Source organism: Lichtheimia ornata (genome assembly GCF_029851405.1).
Source record: "Lichtheimia ornata isolate CBS 291.66 chromosome Unknown scaffold00027, whole genome shotgun sequence".
Taxonomy (NCBI): Eukaryota; Fungi; Mucoromycota; class Mucoromycetes; order Mucorales; family Lichtheimiaceae; genus Lichtheimia; species Lichtheimia ornata.
Genome location: NW_026695347.1, coordinates 103,865 through 126,579, shown reverse-complemented (window position 1 = coordinate 126,579; position 22,715 = coordinate 103,865). Strand labels below are relative to the sequence as shown.

Here is a 22,715-nt window from a genome sequence, read left to right as displayed (position 1 = left end):
TGTCAAGGATACCATAACGCCACGCTGCAACACGCCAAGCTGGATGGCAAACAACCCTGCAGCAGATACATTGACTCTATCAGCCAATGTCGTTGCAACCTCGTTATGGGTGCACTTGTTCCCATGGTTATGAATGAGGATTTGCCGTTTGATACCATTACCCCATATACGTGCACGTGTATGTGTCTTTTTGTGGGGCGATCGTAGCGATGGTTTACACTTTATGGACGACTTTGATCAAGTTACCCATCATTGAAGGAATTGCACTGCTCATTCTGCTTCACCACTGTACAAAGATGTTGATGATGATATCGCAAGAATATGGCTGAATGACTCACGCTGGTTACAGGAGCTGGACATCAATGGTAAAATGGACAACACCTAGCCATCCTTTTATTGACCATGGTGTTGATTAGGAATTGCGAATCGTCATTGTATGAATCGTATCCGTCAGCAACATTTTCTAGTATTTCACCGTCATTCCCTGCTGATGCATTGTGCTGTCATTTGAATCCTACCATGACGCTCCCGGGCCTCTCTCTCTCTCTCTCTCTCTCTCTCTCTTTCGCCATGAACCGGGGTTATCTTAAAGACGATGGCTATGATTCATGAAGGAAACACGTTCAGTAGCAACCAAATGGTAGGGCTTTTGAAGGGATTATCATGATACAAAGCACTTACACATTGACCAGCGATTGGCGTGTAATATCCATTCGCGGTGTCCGTATCACGAGCCTTTCACGTTTGGGAGATATGAAGGTGTGCACCATACCTGTATGGATACATGGCATGCATGGGAAAAGACGGCAGCATGATCGTACATTATTGTGTTAGTGGTATGTGTAGCGTTAGATCAACAAACCTGGACATTTTAATTAATGAGCCTTACAATGGAACAGCAGCAGCACATTATGCATAGCATTGTGATATGGATCTTATTTGATGCGCGGATGCTATTGAAAAATACCACAAGGTAAGAGTGTTCATTACGGGATGGGTCGTATCCAAACCCACTTACTATGGAGCACTGGAATACCAGGATCACGAAGGTTTTTTCTTGGTTACATCATTTACCATGGCACGTCAAGCATGTTATTGTAATGTATCCCTATACATATACGAGATTTAGATAGCTCGGTACCTTGCTATATCAATGCTATGCATTTTTCGTAAAGCCTCGGATGATGCAAACACAATCCCAATACGCGATTTGAGAAGTGGATCAAGCTGATTTTGCTGTGGATGTTGCTGTGGATGTTGGTATGGACATTGGTGTGGATGTTGGTGTGGTCCTAGTATGGATTTTGGTGTGGTCCATTATGATTTTGGTGTGGGCCATTTGGTGTGTGGTCCATTATGATTTTGGTGTGGGCCATTTGGTGTGGTCCATTTGGTGTGGGCCATTTGGTGTGGGCCATTGGTGTGGTCCATTTGGTGTGGATTTTGGTGGGGGCCATTGATGAGGGTTTTGGTGTGGGCCATTGGTGTGGTCCATTGGGGATGATTTTGGTGTGGTCGCAACATTTGGGACGTCTGGACTTGGCTACCTTCGTTGTGAAACTTGCACACAAGGTGCTGCTGGTCAAGCCCAGCAGGTTTGTTCTGTTAAAGAACGCACGGTTGATTGTAAAGTTTAGAGATGCACAAACCTGTATGTTTTAACCTACTCTGTAAGCGTGATGGAGGTGCTTTCCCCTAGTGGATGGTGTCGGCTGCATTAACGGAAAGATGAAGAGCTGAGTGAAATGGTATGGGATGTGTGTTGAACAAGTGGAACAGGCCATTTGAGAAGTGGAATAAGCTACTTGAGATGTGGGATACGCCTTTTGGGAAGTGGAGCAAGCTACTTGACATGGAAGGTTATCGGGTTTGGCAAGTCATCATGAAGAAGTAAGATTCCTTTCGAATGGCTATCAGCACTGGTCGTTGTATCAAAATCTCCATAGCAACGATATTGGAAATGCGTGTTGGATGGCACCAAACATTATGGACTTCCATATGGCCTTGGCTAAGTACGTACATTCATTCCATGATGTGCAAGAGAAATTAGTGACATGCGCATTCATAGGTCTTTCATTCTATCCAGCAATCGTTTGAGTTGCTCTTTGGTGTCATGAAGGTCGTCAGGGGCTCGCCATAATTGTCATAGTGGGCACTATCGTTGTGATGGAGCAAGGTCTCTATTTCGCTTTGGATGTTTTTCTCCAAGGCAGCAAGTGGATCATCGTAGGTTGTGCCTCTCAACTACCGTCTCGTTTGACCGGCAATCAGCCACCTGTAGCCTGTCTCGCTTATTGGTAGATCTTCAAAGCAACATTTATTATTGGTTCTATGGCGTATACCACTGTTGGATTCCATGAACGGACACCTTGAGCAATCTCTCATCAAGTCAAAGCTTTAGCGTGTGCTATTTCATCAAGAGCGGGTCTATTTGCTGCTGTGCATGATGTGTCGCTGATGACGTCCACTCAAAAAGGACGCTTGATGGCGGCAACTACTAGTATGGTGGATATTTATCTGCTCTTAGTTGAACGGGAACGTGCCTTGCTCGCTGATGTATAGCATCGATGGTAGCTATCGGTTACATGCAACAGTGTGCCCCCCGTATTGTGGCCCTATCAATTACGTTTGAGGATTATTATGTACAGCCTTAGCCATCGGAAGTGCCACAATTCATCAGTGACCGCGTGCTATATGCCAAGATAATAGCGTGGGGTAGAGAACTCCTTGAAAGCAGCCAATGTTAACGATTCTTTTTATCATATCATTGATCACGTGGTTGTATAATCACATGCCGCGTTACATGTTACATGCAAGCAATGAAAAAGGCAAGTAGGCGGTTATGGAACGAAGATGGAAAGATGCTGGGCTCAAGTGCTTTTACAACCATGGTGATGATGAGCAACCAGTTTACAGAGGCGTCTTTTTGATTTCATACTGCAGCACCCATGCCACGCAACCCATGTCGACCATTTTCAGCTCTTCATCCACCTACGATACACATCCGGCATTGTCGACATTCCTGAATCACTATAGCTGTGACACGACAACCATATCAGTATACAAAGGACACAAAGGTAAGTCTACATTTACGCTCTATTAACACGGTTCTCACCTTTATGGACACCCGCTACCACACAAAGTTTTCGAATAAGCTGTTCGCAATTTCGAATTACGACCGTATTGGTATCGAGTCTGGATAGAACTAAGCAAGCAGAAGCTGAGTACATGGCGTACCTTTTTGATGCACATAAATGAATGACCCATCTCCATGAACCTTTCTACACAGGGCCCCACCCACCATCTCTCGCGCCTAGCCGCTTCCATAGCAACGCACATGGTTACTATCGCTATTTGTGGATCAATGATTGCTTATTTCATATATAAAAACTACGACATTTAAAAGAGAAGGCTATGTGGTTATAGACGTTGTATTATTTATAGAAGAAGATGACCATAATAGATGCTTTTGTATAAGAAAAGCTTTATTTTTAATACAAGTAAACAACTAGCTGTGCCAATTCTTAGCCCATCTCCATGGCGATGGTTTCCAGGTGCGACCACGAGGAGGTGATTGGCAATCCACACCCGTAGTTTAACGTCATTTCGGACGGATTAGTTTAACGTCGTTATCAGGACGCAAGTTAACGTCATTGAAGACGACCAATTTATAGTCGTGGTCAGACTACCCACCCACACAACCAATACCCATACCTCTTTATCCCCTCTTCTTTTTCTCCCCCTCCCATTCACATACCCCAATAGTCCTCTTTATCCCCTCTTCTTTTTTCTTCACCTCCCCTCTTCTTCACCACTCATTCACCTACCTGTGCAAAAGAAACTTACCTTTGAAGACCGTTGAAGGAGTGGAAAGAAAGATAATTTGGAGTTGGGGAAAAAAGACCTCTCTTTTATACCAAAGTGGGTTGCGCAACACCTTAGACGCGTAAGCGTTCGTGTCACCCGAAACCTTATCCACTTTCTTACTTTTTGTATAATCTTCATATCTCATTTACTTCAAACCTTTCAATTGAACCTGTTTTTGGCCGTTAGAAAAATGTGTTCCACTCATCGAGACGATTCGAATGGTATATTGTTTGCCATGACTTTGTTTACTTTTGTCCATATGAACATTGCTATGGTTACGTAGTACAATTTCCTTTTTGGGTCGCGGTTTCAGGTCTCGGGCCGAGCTCTTTCGAACCACTGCTACAGGCCATAGCGCGTTGATTTTCGAGTAAACCTCACTTGTGGTAATAGAAAAACATGTTCCTCTCGATGAGACGAGCCTAACGGTATGGTGTTTGTATAGGTTTGAAAGTAGTGAACTTATTAGGTGTTGATGCACAGCACTGTTTCAGCCATTTAGGATATAAAAATCTATCATACGAATAGCATACCGTTATGCTCGTATCATCGAGACGAACACATTTTTCTATTACCACAAATGAGGTTTACTTGAGAACCAACGAGTTATACCCTGTGGCAGTGGTTCGAAAGAGTTCGGCCCGAGATCTGAAACCGTGACCCAAAAAGGAAATTGTACTACGTGACCATGGCAATGTTCAAATTGACAAAAGTAAACAAAACCATCACAAACAATATACCGTTCGCATCGTCTCGATGAGAGGAACACGTTTTTCTAAGAGCAAAAAGCAGGTTGGATTGAAAGGTTTTGAGTAAATGGGATACGAAGATTTTAGCAAGTTGGCCAAGTTTCGTGTGACACAAAGGCTTACGCGTCTAAGGTGCTGTGGCAACCCACTTTGGTATAAAAAAGAAGCCCTTTCTCCCCAACTCCAAAGTATCTCTCTTTCACTCTAGGATTCCCGGACAAGACCGCAAGTATGGCTCGCTAGGTCCTATAAACAAGCGTCACGAAACACGGTATCCAGGTTAGCTGGGGGAGGGGATTCGGGGTACTCACGAAACCAGCAAGACACCCACGAATCGAAAGGGTTACGAAACTGCAAGGTCACGAAACACGGAAACACTTTACACTAGTACCCCAATCAACTCGACCCAGCCAAACCTGAGCAAGAGTCCGCAATGACAAAAAATAGGGTGTGGATTGCCAATCACCTCCACGTGGTCACACCTGGAAACCATCTCCATGGAGATGGGCTAAGCATTGGCACAAGTAGTCATTTCTTTTTCATAATAAAGGTCTTCTTATATTCAAAACAAAGCATTCTTTTATATGGCTATAGGCTTCTCTTATATATCGAGCGCCTTCATTAATAAAAAGGTGTTCATTCAAAGTCTCCTTAACACGGTGCACTGGCAATACGTGTAGTAGGTGGGTGATTAGGCTCTACCTTTAGTGTCTGCTGGTACGCGGTGTGACGGTGGTAGGGGGTACATACATGTGTGTGTTTAAGGCAAGGAGAAATTTACATCTTGCTTTCAATCCTTTTACGAACGTGTACCCACCATTTACAAAAGTTGGAGGTCACTCAAAATCTCATAATGCTACATGAGGTCTTTCATAGAACCAGCATGCTGAGCATGGTCAAAAGTGTCTTGTTTGAAAGTATCAAGCTCGAACTCGTCAATAGCAATTTCCGCATTTGTTGTTGTCAGCCAAAAAGTTTCTGGAGGTCGACCTGATTTCATTTTGGCGGGTGGTGACCCTGGCCAAATTTGAGATTGATGAGTTCGATCCTGAAACTGGCACACAAGGTTGCTTGAGCTGGGCTGACCACGGTGGTTGCAAAAAGAGCCCATGCTTCATTGACAGCTTTCGAGTGATGAATGGCTCTCTTTATGCTGTAAACATGATGCTCTATGACAAAGTCATCTTTTTCCATTGTCACCCATATAACCACTTATAGTGCAAAAGCTGCACGAGGCCGTGTTTGGGTAAGAAAGCAAAGAAAACAGCATTGAAATAGCAATGGATCATATGTATACGCTCTCTCCCGGTCATGCATACATTACAGGCTATTAGCCAATTAGACCCAATCCAGCCCATTGTGGATCTGACAACATATGAAAAATGCACCGGCTCCAAAGATCCATTTCCTATATGCAGGTGTCTTGATCCGAGCCGATTTGAGGAAAATACGGCCACGTAATGGTTACATCGGTTCCAACATGCAACGTGCATGGATGTATGCAGTAGTCAAAACCTGGTCTAAGCGTAGCTCATCCAAATCGGCTCGGATCAAGATAATTGAATGATGGAAATGTTGGGCTGGAGCAGGCGCCTTTTTCCTACGTTATCAAATTCACAATGGGCTAGATTGGGTGGAATTGGCTAACAGCTTGCAATGCATGAATGACTGTGAGACAGCGTATACATATCATCCATTGCTCTTTAATCCTTTTTTCGTCGCTTTGATATACAAACACCGTCCTTAGCACCTATCGCACTATAAATGTACATATGAGTCACAATTGAAAAAGACCCACCTTTATAATAGCAAAACATACACGCACCTGTAACTCAAAACCTTTCAATGAATCATGGCCTCTTTTTGGTACCAGCATGCTCAGCATAGTCGAAACTACCTTGTGTGAAAGTTTCAGGATCGAACTCGTCAATAGCAATTTTTGGATTTGTGGATGCTAGCCAAAAAAGTTTCTGGAGGTCGACCTGATTTCATTTTGGCGGGTGGTAACATGGCCAAATTTGAGATTGACGAGTTCGATCCTGAAACTGGCACACAAGGTTGCTTGAGCTAGGCTGAGCATGTTGGTTGCAAAAGGAGCCCACGCTTCATTGAAAGATTTCGCGTTACAGGTGGTGTATGTTTTGCAAAGCCGCAGCTATTATAAAAGTCATCTTTTTCAATTGTCACTCATATAACCACTTATAGTGCAATAGCTGCACAAGGCCGTGTTTGGATAAGAAAGCAAAGAAAACAGGATTAAAAGAGCAATGGATGATATGTATACGCCATGTCACAGTCATTCATACAGTGCTAGCCATTAGTCAATTCCACCCAATCAAGACCATCATCGATTTGATAACGTATGAGAAATGCACCTGCTCCAAAGATTCACTTTGATGGTTTCATTAGATTGTTCCGAGCCGATTTGAGGAAATTACAGCAAGTAAGGCGTATATCGCTTCCAACATGCAACATATACAGATGTATGCAGTAGACAAAACCTGGTCTAAGCGTAGCTCATGCAAATCGGCTCGGATCAAGATAGGTGAATGATGGAAATGTTGGGCTGGAGCAGAAGCATTCACCACACGTTGTCAAATCCACAATGGGCTCAATTGGATGGAATTGGCTTATAGCTCGCAGTGTATGAATGACCGTGATACAGTGTAGCCATATCATCCATTGCTCTTTTAATCCTTTTTTCTTGGCTTACGTATACAAACACCATCTTTCGCACCTATCTCACTATAAATCTACATATGAGTCACAATTGAAAAAGACCCACCTTGCTAGTAGCAAAACATACACGCAGCTGTAACACAAAATCTCACAATGCTACATGAGCTCTTTTTGACACCAGCATGCTCAGCATGGCCCAAAGTACCTTGTGTGAAAGTTTCAGGATCGAACTCGTCAATAGCAATTTTTGCATTTGTCGATCCAACCCAAAAAGTTTCAAGAGGTCGACCGGATTTCATTTTGGCGGGTGGTGACATGGCCAAATTTGACATTCACGAGTTCAAGCCTCAAACTGGCACACAAGGTTGCTTGAGATGGGATGAACGCGTTGGTCCCAAAAAGAGCTCATGCTTCATTGTGACATTTTGAGTTATGGCTCTCTTTATGTTGTAGACATGATACCATATGAAAAGTGGTCTTTGTTCTTTCCCAATCGTCTCATTCATACTGTAATAGAGCGGAAGCGGCAGCGTGAGCTGCTTGTATTAGAAAGGCAAGCGCAATCGATCACGATTGATAAGGATCACGAGCCTATAGAACTTGCAATTGAAGTACCAACAATAACAACCCCAACTTGAAACAAGATTGAACACACACACAACACCATTACTACCGCGTTTGCCTTTTATTTATACAGCTTTCCATATCAATAATACTATTATCCTCCTGCATGCTATGTAACGTGTTTCATCCTCGGTCTAGGAATCTTGCTTTTATATGTTGTACCTTATATAGATGGGTGCCCCATCATTCATTCGGGCACCTCTTGAAAGGCAACAATAGTAAAGCATGTTGCCATGGAGAGGTTGGTTCCGTGGGCTGCGATAGCGGTGTGTATGGTGCATGCATGTATCATTGGCAGTGGCTGATTTCCATGTGTTTGTGCCAAAAGGGTGATTTTGTCTGCTCAGCTTCTCCTTGCTGCTTCTTACCCAGACCTCACAAGAGCACAATCGTGGTTCGACATGGAGTCCCTCATTAGCCACCGACATGTGCAAAAGGGTGTCAACGAAGGTATGTAACGTGTTAATACAGTGTAAAAACCGACTTGCCTTTGTTCGTTGTGTATACTGATAGGCGTGTGTTTTTACAGCTTTCCTGTTCCAGGAATGTCGACAATTTCAGGATTGAGAGAGGAATGTGGAAAGAGATTCTGTTCACGAAGGGCAAATGTTGCACTGGTGATGGGGTAAGCAAGATGACGTGAAACGTGCGCGGCAAAGGGGTTCATTGGTGTGCTCAATAGGCGTGTTTCTTGTACTCAATAGCAGCAACTTTTATCCCGCGATTGGATCACGTGATGCAAAAGCAACAACCGAGCATGGGAAGATCTTTCAACTTTTTCGAGATGGTATGTACAAAGAACAGTGATACTGCATGCAAGGGAGTGGACCATGGGAAGATGATTAATGGATTAAAGCAGGGTCCTCACGAATTGTCGCCATCATTGAACTTGCTCATTCCTGGTGATGTGGATGCATTGGATGGGATGGTACCAAGCATGGTATGTGCACTGTAACAATGCAAGGCGTAATGCTGATACGTTTGCTCTTCTTGGAAGGTGCCTCAACACCATGCAGCAACGCAACGGGTAACATTTCTCGTATCGGACCATGGTGATAGCCGGTGTGTTTGGATATACTTTTTCATTGGTGACTCTTTCCGGTAATGTGTGTTCACGTGCATTGGATTTTGCTTCTCAAGTACTAAGGCATGCCTATCTAGTAAGTCGCTTTTGTGGGTCTTTATGGTGGTTCGATTGGGCACGCATTTTTCATGCTTTGCATGCACAAAGGCATTGGTACGTGGAATACATCAGGAGGGATTGCTTGCAAAGCAAACATTGGTTACTATTTTAAGCTGCTTACTGTATCGTCATCTTTTTCATGGTCCATCTCTTGTAGGATCAACACTGGATTGGTTATTGAATCGGATTGTTTCAGCGCAAGGGATCCACCAAAGAATAATGGCAAGCACCAATGATACCCTTTAGTCATCCAAGTCCTATGTTGTCGAACCTTCGTATTCCTTCATGTCTTTGCCATCAATGTATTCCATGACCATTCCTGCAAATACTGCACATGTCGCGATTGTACATCGTATATATGGAGCGGATCAAATCCAGCATCGTGATGTTCCTTTGGGTGAATGAGGGAGGTTGGATGATGGGAATTTTGGGATATTGGTGTTTACGGAGGATGCAGGAGGTATACGTTGACGTCATCCGGGATCCTATACGCGTTCAGTCAAGTCAGCAGGGAAACAGTATCAGCTTTTGGGATTGAATAGTGACGAATGAGCCGGTCAAGATGCAGCAAGCACAGCATGTGGACCGTACCTATGCAACGTGGCGTGGCGATTTACTGGAACCTATCTATTTGACAGAAGAGTTACCGCTGGCAGCAATTACATTGATTGTATTGGGATTGGATGAGGATGGTACGTATGTACAGGATGTGCTTGGATATCATCTTGCTATATGGTTGCTGATGGAGCTCTTTTCGGTGGCATTGAGATGTATGTGTATGTGTGTGTGTATGTGTGTATGATAAGACGTATAACAAACAAAGTCTATGAGATTTCTGTTTACTCTGAAAGTGTGTGGCTGGGAAAAGAGACATCTTTCTATCGATCTACCTCTGAGTACTATAAATAGGTGAATGCTAAAGAATAAAGCTTTTCTACCAATAACAAGCTATATCGTAAATGAGTAACGAGCTGAGCTGTATATGATGATCCACACTTGTGCATCATCTCATGTATGCTTATGTGCTTGTCTTTTCTATATACAATGATAAAGATGATGATAATGAATACATCATGTGTACCGTAACCGATTCATAAGCACGACATGAGCCAATGATGGCGAACCACAAAATTAGCCTCTGTAACTAAGCAAGAGGTTGCTTTTCTACATTTGCTGTCATCATAAAAAGGGGGCGTATACCATCACTGATCTGATAGAAACATGCAGGATATGATATGGTGGTAACACCTCTAAGCATTTAGTACACATAAAGGGTTGATAGATGATTGACCAAAGGGGTATTTTATTTATGTTATTTGTTTGATATCATGGGATTATGTAATCTATTTTGCTTTATACCTTTCCCCTGCACGCTCATTCACAACCTTGGTAATATTTCTTCTCAAAAGGTCAACGATGTAGTCCTTGATGGGTGCATTAAAGATGAACCGGTTGAGCTTGGGGATGGTCAAAACACTCATAATGTCACTATCGGAGATGAAGGGTGCATCGAGACATAAACCTTCAAGCGTGGGATGATCTTTCAATAAGGCAACGGTTCCATCAGGCATATCATAAGGGTCGCAATTCAGCTCGAGGTAGGTAAGAGAAGGGCATCCTTTTGCAATCATTTCAATAATGGAAACGTAATCATCAGGCATCTCGAATACTGATATCACCAAGGTTTCCAAGTTTGGTAACTCTGCCATCGCACACACCCAAGGGGATTCCCAGGTCATCTCATCAAATTCAATTTTCAGGTGCTTGAGAGGTGAATGACTGCCAAGATTCACATGGTGCTGGAAACAATTGTAAAGGGATGGCGAATCGGGGTGAATCTTTTCTGCAGCAAGGCGTCGCAAATGGGGAAGTGTCTTTATCAAATCAAAGATGTCTTGGTCATCACCTGTACGAATTCCAATATTGATGCTGCGAAGGTGAGGTGCTCGACGTATGATAGATGCCGCAAGTTCAACAAATTCATCATTGACAGCATCCACTTCGATATCTTCCAATCGTTCAAATTCAACTTCCTCATCCAGTGAAACGCGTCCTTGTTGCAAGTTGCCTCCCAAAATGACTTGATTCAGTGAGCGATGGTTTCGAAGCAATAATTGAATCAACCCCTCTGCATCGTATGGTTCTTGCTCATCTCCATCACCAACCGAAAGCTTTTCCAACCCATTCTGATTCTGATACTTGCATTGGAAATACGAATCTCCACCGCATGTAAAAAGCTTGAGTTTGGGACAATGGTGCTGGATACGGGTAATAAATTGCGTGTCTTCTGGCATAGGAGATACAACAACCGACAAGAGGGATGGAAACTTTGCGAGCGTATCATTGATCACCGTGCTTGTAAATGGACACATATAAGTGCTGCGCATGTTGAGGTGCTTTAACGTGCGATATTGTACTGATGGCGGTTGTATATCGACATGAATGACTTCCAGCGATACAAGATTTGCGCACACATCCCACACGCAATTCAAATCGGCACCAAAAGGTAGGTCATCAATGTTGTATACTTCGAGATGAGTGAGTGTACGGCCGATAGATTCAAGAATGTCGATGAGAGTGTCTTCCTCGTTGCCTTTATATAAACGTGATTTGTTATATATATGCATGTAACGTCGTAGTAGGGTGGTAGTTGACTTACAGTAGATTGACAAATGAGTCAAGTGAATGAAATCCAAATCATTGAAAATGGCACAAAGACGTAGCTTTGGTTTCTTCTCGTCCCAATCACCAACGGTCAATGACTTAACATGCGGGGCAAACTTGATCAGCTGGTTGCCATCTGGATGGGGCATGCCATCGCTACGAGGGATATCAAATCTCAAGTCGTTACGTTGCAAGATCCGTTGTTGCCATGTGCGTGAAACATAAAGATACGGGCATCGGGTATGTGGTGATAACTTGTAGTTGTGAAATACCAGAGGCAAGGTGGTTGATACAACAAGATCCAGAGGTAGTTGACTGATAAAATCGATACGTTTGTTTGATGCACTCAATGCATGAGCATGCTGCTTTTGCAGGTTGGTGTAACCATCATCGGATGATGGCACGTTGGCAATTCCTTCCTCATACATGGCTGCTGCTTCTTTTCGTCGTCCTTGTTGCTGATAAATGGTGCCTGCTTTCAGGTAGCCAATAGAAGAAGTTGGGTTCAGAAGTCGCATGAAGGCTGCATCGCGCAAGGCAAGATCAAAGTTGGCTCCATTCGCTAATGCCGTCGAACGCTCATTGAGATTCTCTATGAATCGACATGTGAGTTGGTTGATCTCTTTTGTTGCTGCTGAAATGATATTTTTTCCTTGTCCATAATAGCAAGTGATTGCTGGTAGCGTGAGAATGGTGGTATCATGCATTTGGGTCATGATGATGAAATGTATTGGGTAAAGGCAAAGGAGATGATTCTTTTCTGTCCACGCGTCTGAAATGTATATTTCGCGTCCCGCTGATTTTGAAAGTTGGAGGATGCAGAGTGCTAGATACTTTCGATAGGATGAATAAATGTTGGCAGCAGCATAGGATGATGATGCAGCTGTTGTGTAACAAACATCATATCACATATGATAATTCATGACATGAATCCCCTTTGTTGCCTATGCTTTACAAGCTGGGACACCTACCTTGTCAACACACGAGAAAAGACAACCAGCACTAGTATGAGTTATGAAATGACAACAAGGAGCGATTTCGTATCGTTAACCACCTTACATGTACATAGCAAGATGTACATTGATATTAGCTGCCACTACAAGGTGTGGTGAATTGGAATAATAAAGCTTCCATCGTTTAAATGTATCATAGCGCAATCAGATGATTGCATTTATGGAGCAAGAGAGATTTTTTCTGGATATCAAAGAGGTTTATTCTACCGTTGATGGGGATAATGACAGTGTACGTAATCTAAGAGATTAAAAGCGTGTGAACATTGCATCGACTATAACCTCCATGTCATGCCGTTGGGTCTTGAGGTAGCGAATCTTATCGATGTCCATTTTATTTTCAGGGTAAATCCGGATACACTCAAGCAGTGATAAATCTTGGATCGCTTCCCAAAACTCGTCGGCATCGTCGGTGCTGTTTTCGACTGAAAAATTAAACTGCTTGAACCCTTCCAGTTGCTTCAAAGCATTGATGGAATCAATCGATAGCGCGTTGGGGTGGTCTATCTCAAGACATGCTAAGCGAGGACATCCTTTGGCAAGGCCGTTATAAAAACTTTCCATATCATAGGGGTCCCAGTCAAAGTACGTAGTAAAATAGAGCATCAAGCGCTGTAGGTGATCAAGACGAGGGATAGCATCAAACACCGGTTCGATGTCGTACACATCTATGCAACGGATATCAAGTTCACAAAATGCCGATTGCTGATTCATGCGAGAGAGATAGTTCACGAGTATTGAGGGGTCTTCAGGACCTTGTTCACGACCAAGATCCAACACCAGTTTCTTCACATTGGGGTGTATGATATCAAGGACTTGAGGGCATTTGTTGATCATTATCCACGAGATTGTCAATTCCTCAAGATGTGGTGCGTTGCGTGGTATCCACCATCCAGAGTTTACGAGGGAGAGCTTCTTTAGTCGTGGGTATTGGATATCATGCGTGTGTTTGACGTCGCTGTCATGGTATACTTCCCATCTCATATTCTCGAGTGTCGTGTGGTGCTGCTTTAGAAAAGAATCGATCGTCGTCAATGAACCAGGTACTTGACAATGCGCCGTGACAAAAAGTTTGGTGATCCCGTCACATCCATCATACCCCTCGTTGGTAAATTGACATTCAATGCCGGAACTATCAACGTAGAGTCTGAGGCGTTTCATCCAGGGGAAATAGTGAGGGACCAAATGAAGCGCTTCGATGTCTCCGCAAGGATGAAGCTCGAGCGTCGTGAGCGATGGAAAACGTTTACAAATGCCAATGATGTCATCACGTGTGATCTCCTTCTCTGCCCTGTAAATGGTGAATGTCGTCAACTTTGGCCATGTTGCCATTGGAAGGGCACTGAGATCCGCATGTCCTCTGTATTTTATCCGAAGCGAAACAAGATTGGGAAGAGCCAACACGACCTTAGGTATGGAGAGTCGCATGGGTGGGTATACGGCCATGATATCGAAATACGTCAAGGTATTGCTGACTGATTTGAAGGAAGAGACAAAGTCATCAATGCTACCCTCGTCTAAACATTCTATATAGGGAAAGCACATGTAAGTAAAGGGGAGCCCAAAGGATGAGATGCAACAATAACTTACCCATAACGGATAACTTTTGCAATGAGCAATAGTCATTCTCGCGTAATAAATCACCAAGCCATGTTCCTTGATCATTGTGGTAAACCGTTAATGACCTTGTATGCTGAGCGAATTGGGTGATTTCTGAAAGCGTTTCCTGTCCTGGTTCTTCTTTAATATCATCAAGCTTGAACCACAATCCATCGAAACATTGAATGATGCGATCGCGCCATACATTGGATACATGCAAATAAGGGGATGGATATAATGGATCCAAAGGAAACGAACTCAACAAGGGAATCAAGAGGGGAATAAGCTTTGTAATAACAATGTCGACAGGTAGCTCCTTCACGAAATCAATCCGTTTTTCCAGATGTTGCTCAGCATCAGCCTTCATTTGCTGCAATGTATCGTAATGCGTATCATTGGTATCGATCATACTGAGTCCTTCGTCACAAATATCAATAACGTCAAGCTGTTGACCAAGTTCACTGTAAATGCTGGCTTCGCGTATGTATCCGAGAGGTGAAGAAGACGAGAGTTGCTGCATAAGTTTGACATCGCGAAGAGCAGCATCAAAGTTGGCACACTTTGTGAACCCAATGGCACGTAGATTCAGAGCTGACAAGATGGGGTCAAGGGATGCATGGAGTTGTGTGGTTGCATCGTAAACAAGCTGTGCATATTTTTCAGAGGAGGGTGTGAGTATGGGGGAGTATGGCATTGTAAGGGAAGAGCAGTAAAAGATGGAGAGTGTGGGCTGAGCCATGGCAACCAATAAAAACCTTCCAAGCCCAGGTCCCAGCATAAAAGTTATGGGCCCCAACGTGCTCCATACTCAGCCCCTTTCTTTATGCTACACTTTATTTTTACTCGTTGCCAGCATTCGACACTCGTCATCTACTATCACAATGGAATTCGTCTCCTTGGTTACGCGTCATCCCTACGACAACGCCTCTTTGTAGCTTTGCCATCACCACGCGAAACAACTTGTTACCTTGACAATGACCCCTCCACTAAAAAACAATCGTAGTCGACTCATCTTACTGAAGGTCTTAGTGCTGATTCTACGCGGCGTGGCTAGTACAAAGGTAGCCAAAACGTCAATAGTTTGCAAACGTGCCGTCAACAAAACCAATCGGATCATCATCCAAAGGTACGTCTTGGCATGGTTTTATTGGTTACGCGTTACTCATCATCATCATCATCATCATCATCATCTCCAACAGGTACCCTCAGAGCACTCGCCTTTCAAGGATGCTGTTGCACTTGTGAATGTTTATCTAACGAGTTCCACGATAAGGATTGCACGTTGTTCGGTGCATGTCTTTGATGATGTTCCAGTATCAACTCATCTACACCTCGTATTCGGTTATCACATTGTCGAATGGTACCATTATGCACCAGGTTTACGTAAGTAATACGTGAATGGTTGGTAATCATTTGGGATAATGGCGTAAGTATGGATGATGGATCAATCGCACATCGTGCTGACAGAGGTTCAGGATTTTTGTATGTATTGGCTGGAAGCTCACGTATGCTGAAGGGATCATAATAGATATGGTAAGAGTTCTGCGGGCTATGATAGAGGCCTCCCCTTGCGACTGGTAGCTGGATGGGCTAGGATAGCTTTATGATTCATGAAAATAAAGGAGATCTGCGTACTTATTGTGAAGGATATAACGCGATTACTGGTATTAGTTCTGAGGGACATTGTAAGGATCATCATCCGTACTATCGTCGATGCTTAGTCACGTATTTCATCATTGTCTTTATTCTTGGCGTTGCTCTCATTCACCATAAACAAGCTATCATCGTTCTTGAATAAACCTGCATTCGGATTATCTTCTATCTTTATCCTCGGGACTTGTTTAGCCTTAGCTTTCGTGTCTTTCTCATTGGATCATTGTCTTTTCTTGTCACTTTAGATGACCTTGCACATACATTTTGTGATCGTGCACCTTTCTATTATCAACTCATTCTTGCTGCCCTTGTTCCTAGACTTGAAGCTTAATAGGGGTGCTTGTCTATCATTTATATGACATTAGCGTTCTTTTTTATTCATCCTCAAATGTATGCTTTAGTTGCAGGAAACGAGTGCACTCATTTATAAAACATCTTTCATTACATGCATAGTCAACATCCCTACTTGGATACATTGGTAGGATGATGATGAAAAGTAGTAAATCAGATTATCAGCTTAAGGATTCCAACGCACATGGCCGCCGGCTCGTGCAAGTACGTTGTTTTCTTTTCCCTTGAAAATGCTGAATCTGTTTCAATAACACATGTGTGCGTACACGGGTACCTTGGTATGGTGAACAGGGTAAAGAAGGCAAAGTTTGAATCATCATATCTTTGGATGCTGTGTAACCTCAGCAGATGTGTCATCTCACCCGATAAAATCGTACATACCTTAGCTCCATCCTGGATAAAAAGAGATGGGTATGTGGTTGAATGATTACTTTGAGTCTGAAGGTTGACCGTATCATCAATCCTCGTTTGTTTTCTTTTCATGCAGTAAAAGAATGGTGACACAAGGATGCAACACGTCGCACTGATATTGTAAAAGGCTGGTATAGTATGAATATCATCTCGTAGACCCAAGTTGAAACAGCAACATCCTGTGGTGTATCTCCCTCTGTTTATCTTCATTTCTAATCATGCTGGATGGATCCATTATATGAAGCAAGCCATCCGAGCGTCTTTATTGGATGGATTGCAAGGATGATGATGCATTCTGGCGGGTGTTCCCAAATTGTTAAGGCGCCCTTAAATTAGGCTGCGTACCTTTGTCTCCCTCTGTATTTCCATCCACTTCACCAACCCTCCCAGCAACAGCTTCTTCACTTATCTTAAAAAGCTATACGATTCAACACCCCATTGCCAACATTCCACGCATTCCTTCTTGTCAGCTTCCAACCATTTCGGCATCGATGGACCTCCATGCGCACAATGCGAAGCTCATGTCACAACACTCGCCACGTACAACACTTGGATGGTCATGTGGACTCAACGTCTCCAGTAGACAAGGTAACCAGTACAACGTTATCCATATTGGAAAGCAGGCTCTTACTGTTGTTGTTGTCAAGGATACGAAAACGCCACGCTGCAACACGCCAAGCTGGATGGCAAACATCTCTGCAGCAGATACATTGACTCTATCAGCAACCTCATTATGGGTACACTGTTTGCCAAACTTATGTATGAACGATCAACAACGTCAATGCCTGTTTGGTGCCATCAAGCGTTACTTCATCATCAGGTGATTCGCATTACGGACAGCCTTCTTGATTTATGTCTTGCGACATACAGCTCTTATCAGCGGATTGCTCTGTATCAGCAACAAGCACGAGTTGTTCATCTTTGCGTGGCATCATACGTATTCGGTTCCCGTATGACTTTGGCGATCAAGTACCATGCTGAATTTAAAAGTGGTTGGACATTCGCCTTTGTATGGATCCTTCTCCATAAAGTAAGTATGCATTGTTTGCTGATGCCAATATTATGCGTCTTCTTACGACATATGCCCTTTAGGTATTTTCGTTTTAACTCTTGGTGCCAACCTACTGCATCCTGTCAAGGTGGATCATCCGGAAAAGGTGTCACCAGGTTCTCGTACATTGTGCAATCATTGGTACACCAATCCGTCATTCTTTTGTAAGACACTTGCCAACCTCTTCTTTTGCAACGTATAGCTGTTTTATGGCTCAACTGGTACGCATGGCTATGGATATACAACGTACAGCTGGGTGATCAAGGAGCCTTACAATGGAGTATCATCAACACTTATTGAAGCGGATGGATATAGGGTTGCTTGCCACAACCAAGGTATTCGAGGTAAAGTGTTCATTCTGGGATTGGTTACATTCGAGTATCTTGGCAACCCCTTCGAAGGATGTTTATTGTGGTAATCGCTTATAGGTGGATCACATGAACAATCAGCAACAGGCGCTATTTCTTTTTCGGTGTCAGCAAGTTTATCCCATCATCTAGTGATCCATGTGATGAGGAACGTGATTCATGCCTTTATCTTCCGGGTCGCGACTCGTACGTGTGGATTACTCTCTATCGGCAACATGCATGTGGCGATCACCTTTGGTGTGGCATCACGTTCATTGGACTATCATGTGTCTTTGGCCATCAAGTACCAACAAGTCATTGGAGCTATTGCCAACGTTCGTCGATTTATCATTTCCTCAGTCTCCTGTAAGTGTGCTATCATCGTTGTTGCCGATACTCGTCACGCCTCTAACGTGTCTAGTATCAGGTATCCTCCTTCCCTTACAAAGCCGTGTGACAATGTAGCATGTCTTGCCAAGTGGACCATTGCAAAGGATTGGGAACGTGTCAATATGGATACGTTTGCAACCATATGCATATCATTGGTAAGCGATGAACCTTTCTTTTCTACGATGCCTACCAACATCATGTTTTATTATAGCACGTCGGCTATTCACCAACCTACGTATCTTCTTGTGCTTAGGATATTTCATGTATGTATGTAGATATCATTGCTATATAAGGTCTTATGGGCTTTGACGTTTGCTCACCATGAATCCGTTTTTAGGTACATCATGCGAGGATCAAGTACCAACGTCTACAGCATCTCTCTGTACACGCATATCGTATTACATGAGTTCATTTGGGTATCCCTTTGTATCGACATCTGCAGCAACAAACAACAGCGTTAATACCTTCCAGTTCAGACAAGCGTTATTTTCGTGTCGGCTTTTCTTTCGATCCATATCCTGCTAAGCACGCATGTGATCGATGGATCATATCAACATCAAGGAAGAGGCAATAATGGGCAATGGAAACAATATTGCCTGATGGCATCAACATTATTGGGCATCTGGTGGACTTCGTTATCAGGCAATTGCTTCAAGGCTATCCTACAGGTGCATTTGTGACGGGTGCATCATATCAGCAACAAGCGACAGTACATGTGCCTTTCGGTTCTATAAAGGGTTATCCAACGCCCAACAGCATTCGTCGTCAAGTAGCATTCCTTCCCCTGGAGGAAGTCTATCAGCATTTACCGTCGTATGGAAATCCCTGCAGGAAGAAACATGGATTTGGTTGACGAGCGGTATCACACATTACAGGTTCCCAAATGGATTTGGGTAAATATTGCTTCTATTACGTTAAAGATAAATTACTTACATGTTCGATCATAGGTCGATCATTCGATCAGGCTTCGTTTTCAGTACTCTTTGGTATCATGAAAGTCTATTTGGTTTCCCTACAGTTGTCATACTGGGCGCTATTGTTGTGAAGAAGGAAGGTCTCTATTTGGCTTTAAAGGGGTTTCTCGTAAGCAGCAAGTCGATCGTCGTATGGTGTGGTCCTCAAGTACCGTTTTGGTTATCTGGAAATCAGCTACCTGCAGCTTGTCTCTTTTATTGGCAGATTTTCATAGCAACGTTTATTATTGGTTCCATGGCGCATATCAAATTGCAATTGCTTGAGCGGATATACTTGGGCATTCTCCCAGCAAGCCCCTTCTCTGATTTGTGCTATTCATGGATCTCTGATGACGCCAACGCAAGAAGGTTACTCGTCTGTTACTCGATGGCAGCAATTAGTAATATGATGGATATCGTTTTGCTATGGGTGTAACGGGATGGCACCTTGCTTTTCTATTAAAGTACCGTTTGAAGCAATGATTTACGTGAGGCAGTATGGTCAGCTCTATTTTGGCCCTATCAATTGCATTTGAGGACTAATGCATTAGCCATTGGAGGTTATGACGTTCGCCAGTGATGCTGTAGTAGGCATGGGGTGGGATCATGTATTGTTCGTTGCTGTTATGGGTCGGCCTTTGTGCGCATGTAATGCTATGGTGTCTTTTTACCAGAATGGGCATGCTGGCTAAGGGTGGTATCTATAGATGATGAAGTTGTTTATAACATGGGATTGCTAGGAGTCATGTTATATACAGCTTGTCAAAAAGGTATGTTGGGCAATGGAGTAGCTGGGCACGGATCATCTTGCATGAGTACGATGAGTGAGTTTATTCCATTGTTAAAATGCAGATGCTCTCTCTCTCTCTCACATGTCTAATGCCCTTACATTCCTTCAACTGCATTTGTTTTACTAGGCAACGAGATCCTCAACGGCGCCTTCGATAACTTGTTCTCACCGGATAAAGGCTGTACATGACACTATTAGCACTCATTCTTTACGCGCAACGAACATGGAAGGAAGTTAAGGCTGGAGTTTTTGCAAGCTTGGTGATGATGGGCAACCAATTTTCAGAGGCCTCTTTTTACTTTCATACTGCAGCATGATGATCATCGTTATCTTCTCCATGACAAACATCCCATGCACAACGTGCCAACCCTCCACCACCACTCCATGCATCTACGACACGCATCATTATCCAACAACACGCAATGAAGAACACGTTTTATGGGTCACTCGTTCATGAAGCGCAAAAGAGAATAGATGGATGTATTGAACAATAAATGATCATTCCATTAGAGGATACCACATTATATAAGAACTAGATTGGGGTTATTTGCTTTTGAATAAAAGACAAGCTTTATTATGAAAACGAAAATGACTACTTGTGCCAATGCTTAGCCCATCTCCATGGAGATGGTTTCCAGGTGTGACCACGTGGAGGTGATTGGCAACCCACACCCTAGTTTTTTGTCATTGCGGACTCTTCCTCAGGTTTGGCTGGGTCGAGTTGATTGGGGTACTAGTGTAAAGTGTTTCCGTGTTTCGTGACCTTGCAGTTTCGTAACCCTTTCGATTCGTGGGTGTCTTGCTGGTTTCGTGAGTATCCCGAATCCCCTCCCCCAGCTAACCTGGATACCGTGTTTCGTGACGCTTGTTTATAGGACCTAGCGAGCCATACTTGCGGTCTTGTCCGGGAATCCTAGAGTGAAAGAGAGATACTTTGGAGTTGGGGGAAAAGGGCTTCCTTTTTATACGAAAGTGGGTTGCCACAGCACCTTAGACGCGTAAGCGTTTGTGTTACACGAAACTTGGCCAACTTGCTAAAATCTTCGCATCCCATTTACTCAAAACCTTTCAATTCAACATGCTTTTTGCTCTTAGAAAAACGTGTTCCTCTCATCGAGACCATTCGAATGGTGTATTGTTTGCCATGATTTTGTTTACTTTCATCATTTTGGACATTGCCATGGACACGTAGTACAATTTCCTTTTTGGGGTCACGGTTTCAGATCTCGGGCCGAGCTCTTTCGAACCACTGCCACAGGGCATAACTCGTTGGTTTTCAGGTAAGCCTCGTTTGTGGTAATAGAAAAATGTGTTCGTCTCGATGATACGAGCATAACGGTATGCTATTCGTATGATAGACTTTTATATCCTGAATAGCTGAAACAGAGCCGTGCGTCAGCACATATTAAAGTCACTACCTTTCAACCTATACGAATAGGATACCGTTATGCTCGTCTTATCGCGATGATCACGTTTTTCTATTACCACAAATGAGGTTGACTTGAAAATCAACGCGCTATGGCCTGTAGCAGTGGTTCCAAAGTCCTCGGCCCGAGCTGTGCGGCCTCAATCCAAAAAGGAAATTGTACTACGTGACCTTGGCAATGTTCAAATTCACAAAAGTAAACAAATCCATCGCAAACAATATACCGTTGGAATCGTCTCGATGAGAGCAACACGCTTTTCTAATAGCAAAAAGCAGGTTGAATTGAAAGGTTTTGAGTAAATGGGATACGAAGGTTATCGAAAAAGAAGGAAAGTGTGTAAGGTTTCGGGTGACACGAAGGTTCCGCGGCACCCACTTTCCTATAAAAAAGAAGCCATTTTTCCCCAACTCCAAAGTATCTTTCTTTCCACTCCTCCGACGGTCTTTAAAGGTAAGTTTCTTTTGCACAGGTAGGTGAATGGGTGGTGAAGAAGAGGGGATAAAGAGGACTATTGGGGTACAGTATGTGGATGGGTGGTGAAGAAGAGGGGATAAAGAGGACTATTGGGGTATGTGCATGGGAGGTGAAGAAAAAAGAAGAGGGGATAAAGAGGTATGTGTATTGAGATGTATGTGTATGTGTGTGTGTGTGTGTAGATGATAAAAAACGAATAACAAACAAAGTCTGTGAGATTGCTGTTTACTCTGAAAATGTGTGTCTGGGAAAAAGAGACGTCTTTCTATCGATCTACCTCTGAGTACTATAACTAGGCGGATGCTAAAGAGTAAAGCTTTTCTACCAATAACAAGCTATATCGTAAATGAGTAACGGGCTGAGTTGTATATGATGATCCACGCTTGTGTATCATCTCTTGTATGCTTATGTGCTTGTCTTTTGTATATACAATGATAAAGATGATGATAATGAATACATGATGTGTACCTTAACCGATCCATATACACGACAT

At 43.2% G+C, this 22,715-nt stretch overlaps 4 protein-coding genes across 4 annotated transcripts; 2 read left to right on the top strand and 2 right to left on the bottom strand.

Annotated features, from left to right (window-relative positions):
- Positions 1–7,448: 7,448 nt before the first annotated feature.
- Positions 7,449–7,724, top strand: O0I10_006258 (uncharacterized protein; the record flags this gene model as incomplete). The annotated part of the gene is made up of 1 exon (XM_058486288.1): positions 7,449–7,724. The coding sequence occupies one exon, from the start codon at positions 7,449–7,451 to the stop codon at positions 7,722–7,724; it is 276 nt and encodes a 91-aa protein (XP_058342900.1).
- A 2,721-nt stretch (positions 7,725–10,445) lies between these two features.
- O0I10_006257 (uncharacterized protein) lies at positions 10,446–12,482 on the bottom strand (the record flags this gene model as incomplete). The annotated part of the gene is made up of 2 exons (XM_058486287.1): positions 10,446–11,695; positions 11,762–12,482. The coding sequence occupies 2 exons, from the start codon at positions 12,480–12,482 to the stop codon at positions 10,446–10,448; spliced, it is 1,971 nt and encodes a 656-aa protein (XP_058342899.1).
- Positions 12,483–13,025: 543 nt separating this feature from the next.
- O0I10_006256 (uncharacterized protein) lies at positions 13,026–15,069 on the bottom strand (the record flags this gene model as incomplete). The annotated part of the gene is made up of 2 exons (XM_058486286.1): positions 13,026–14,302; positions 14,367–15,069. The coding sequence occupies 2 exons, from the start codon at positions 15,067–15,069 to the stop codon at positions 13,026–13,028; spliced, it is 1,980 nt and encodes a 659-aa protein (XP_058342898.1).
- A 2,212-nt stretch (positions 15,070–17,281) lies between these two features.
- On the top strand, positions 17,282–18,831 carry O0I10_006255 (uncharacterized protein; the record flags this gene model as incomplete). The annotated part of the gene is made up of 6 exons (XM_058486285.1): positions 17,282–17,378; positions 17,438–17,820; positions 18,044–18,185; positions 18,270–18,554; positions 18,654–18,733; positions 18,790–18,831. The coding sequence occupies 6 exons, from the start codon at positions 17,282–17,284 to the stop codon at positions 18,829–18,831; spliced, it is 1,029 nt and encodes a 342-aa protein (XP_058342897.1).
- Between the last annotated feature and the right edge of the window lie 3,884 nt (positions 18,832–22,715).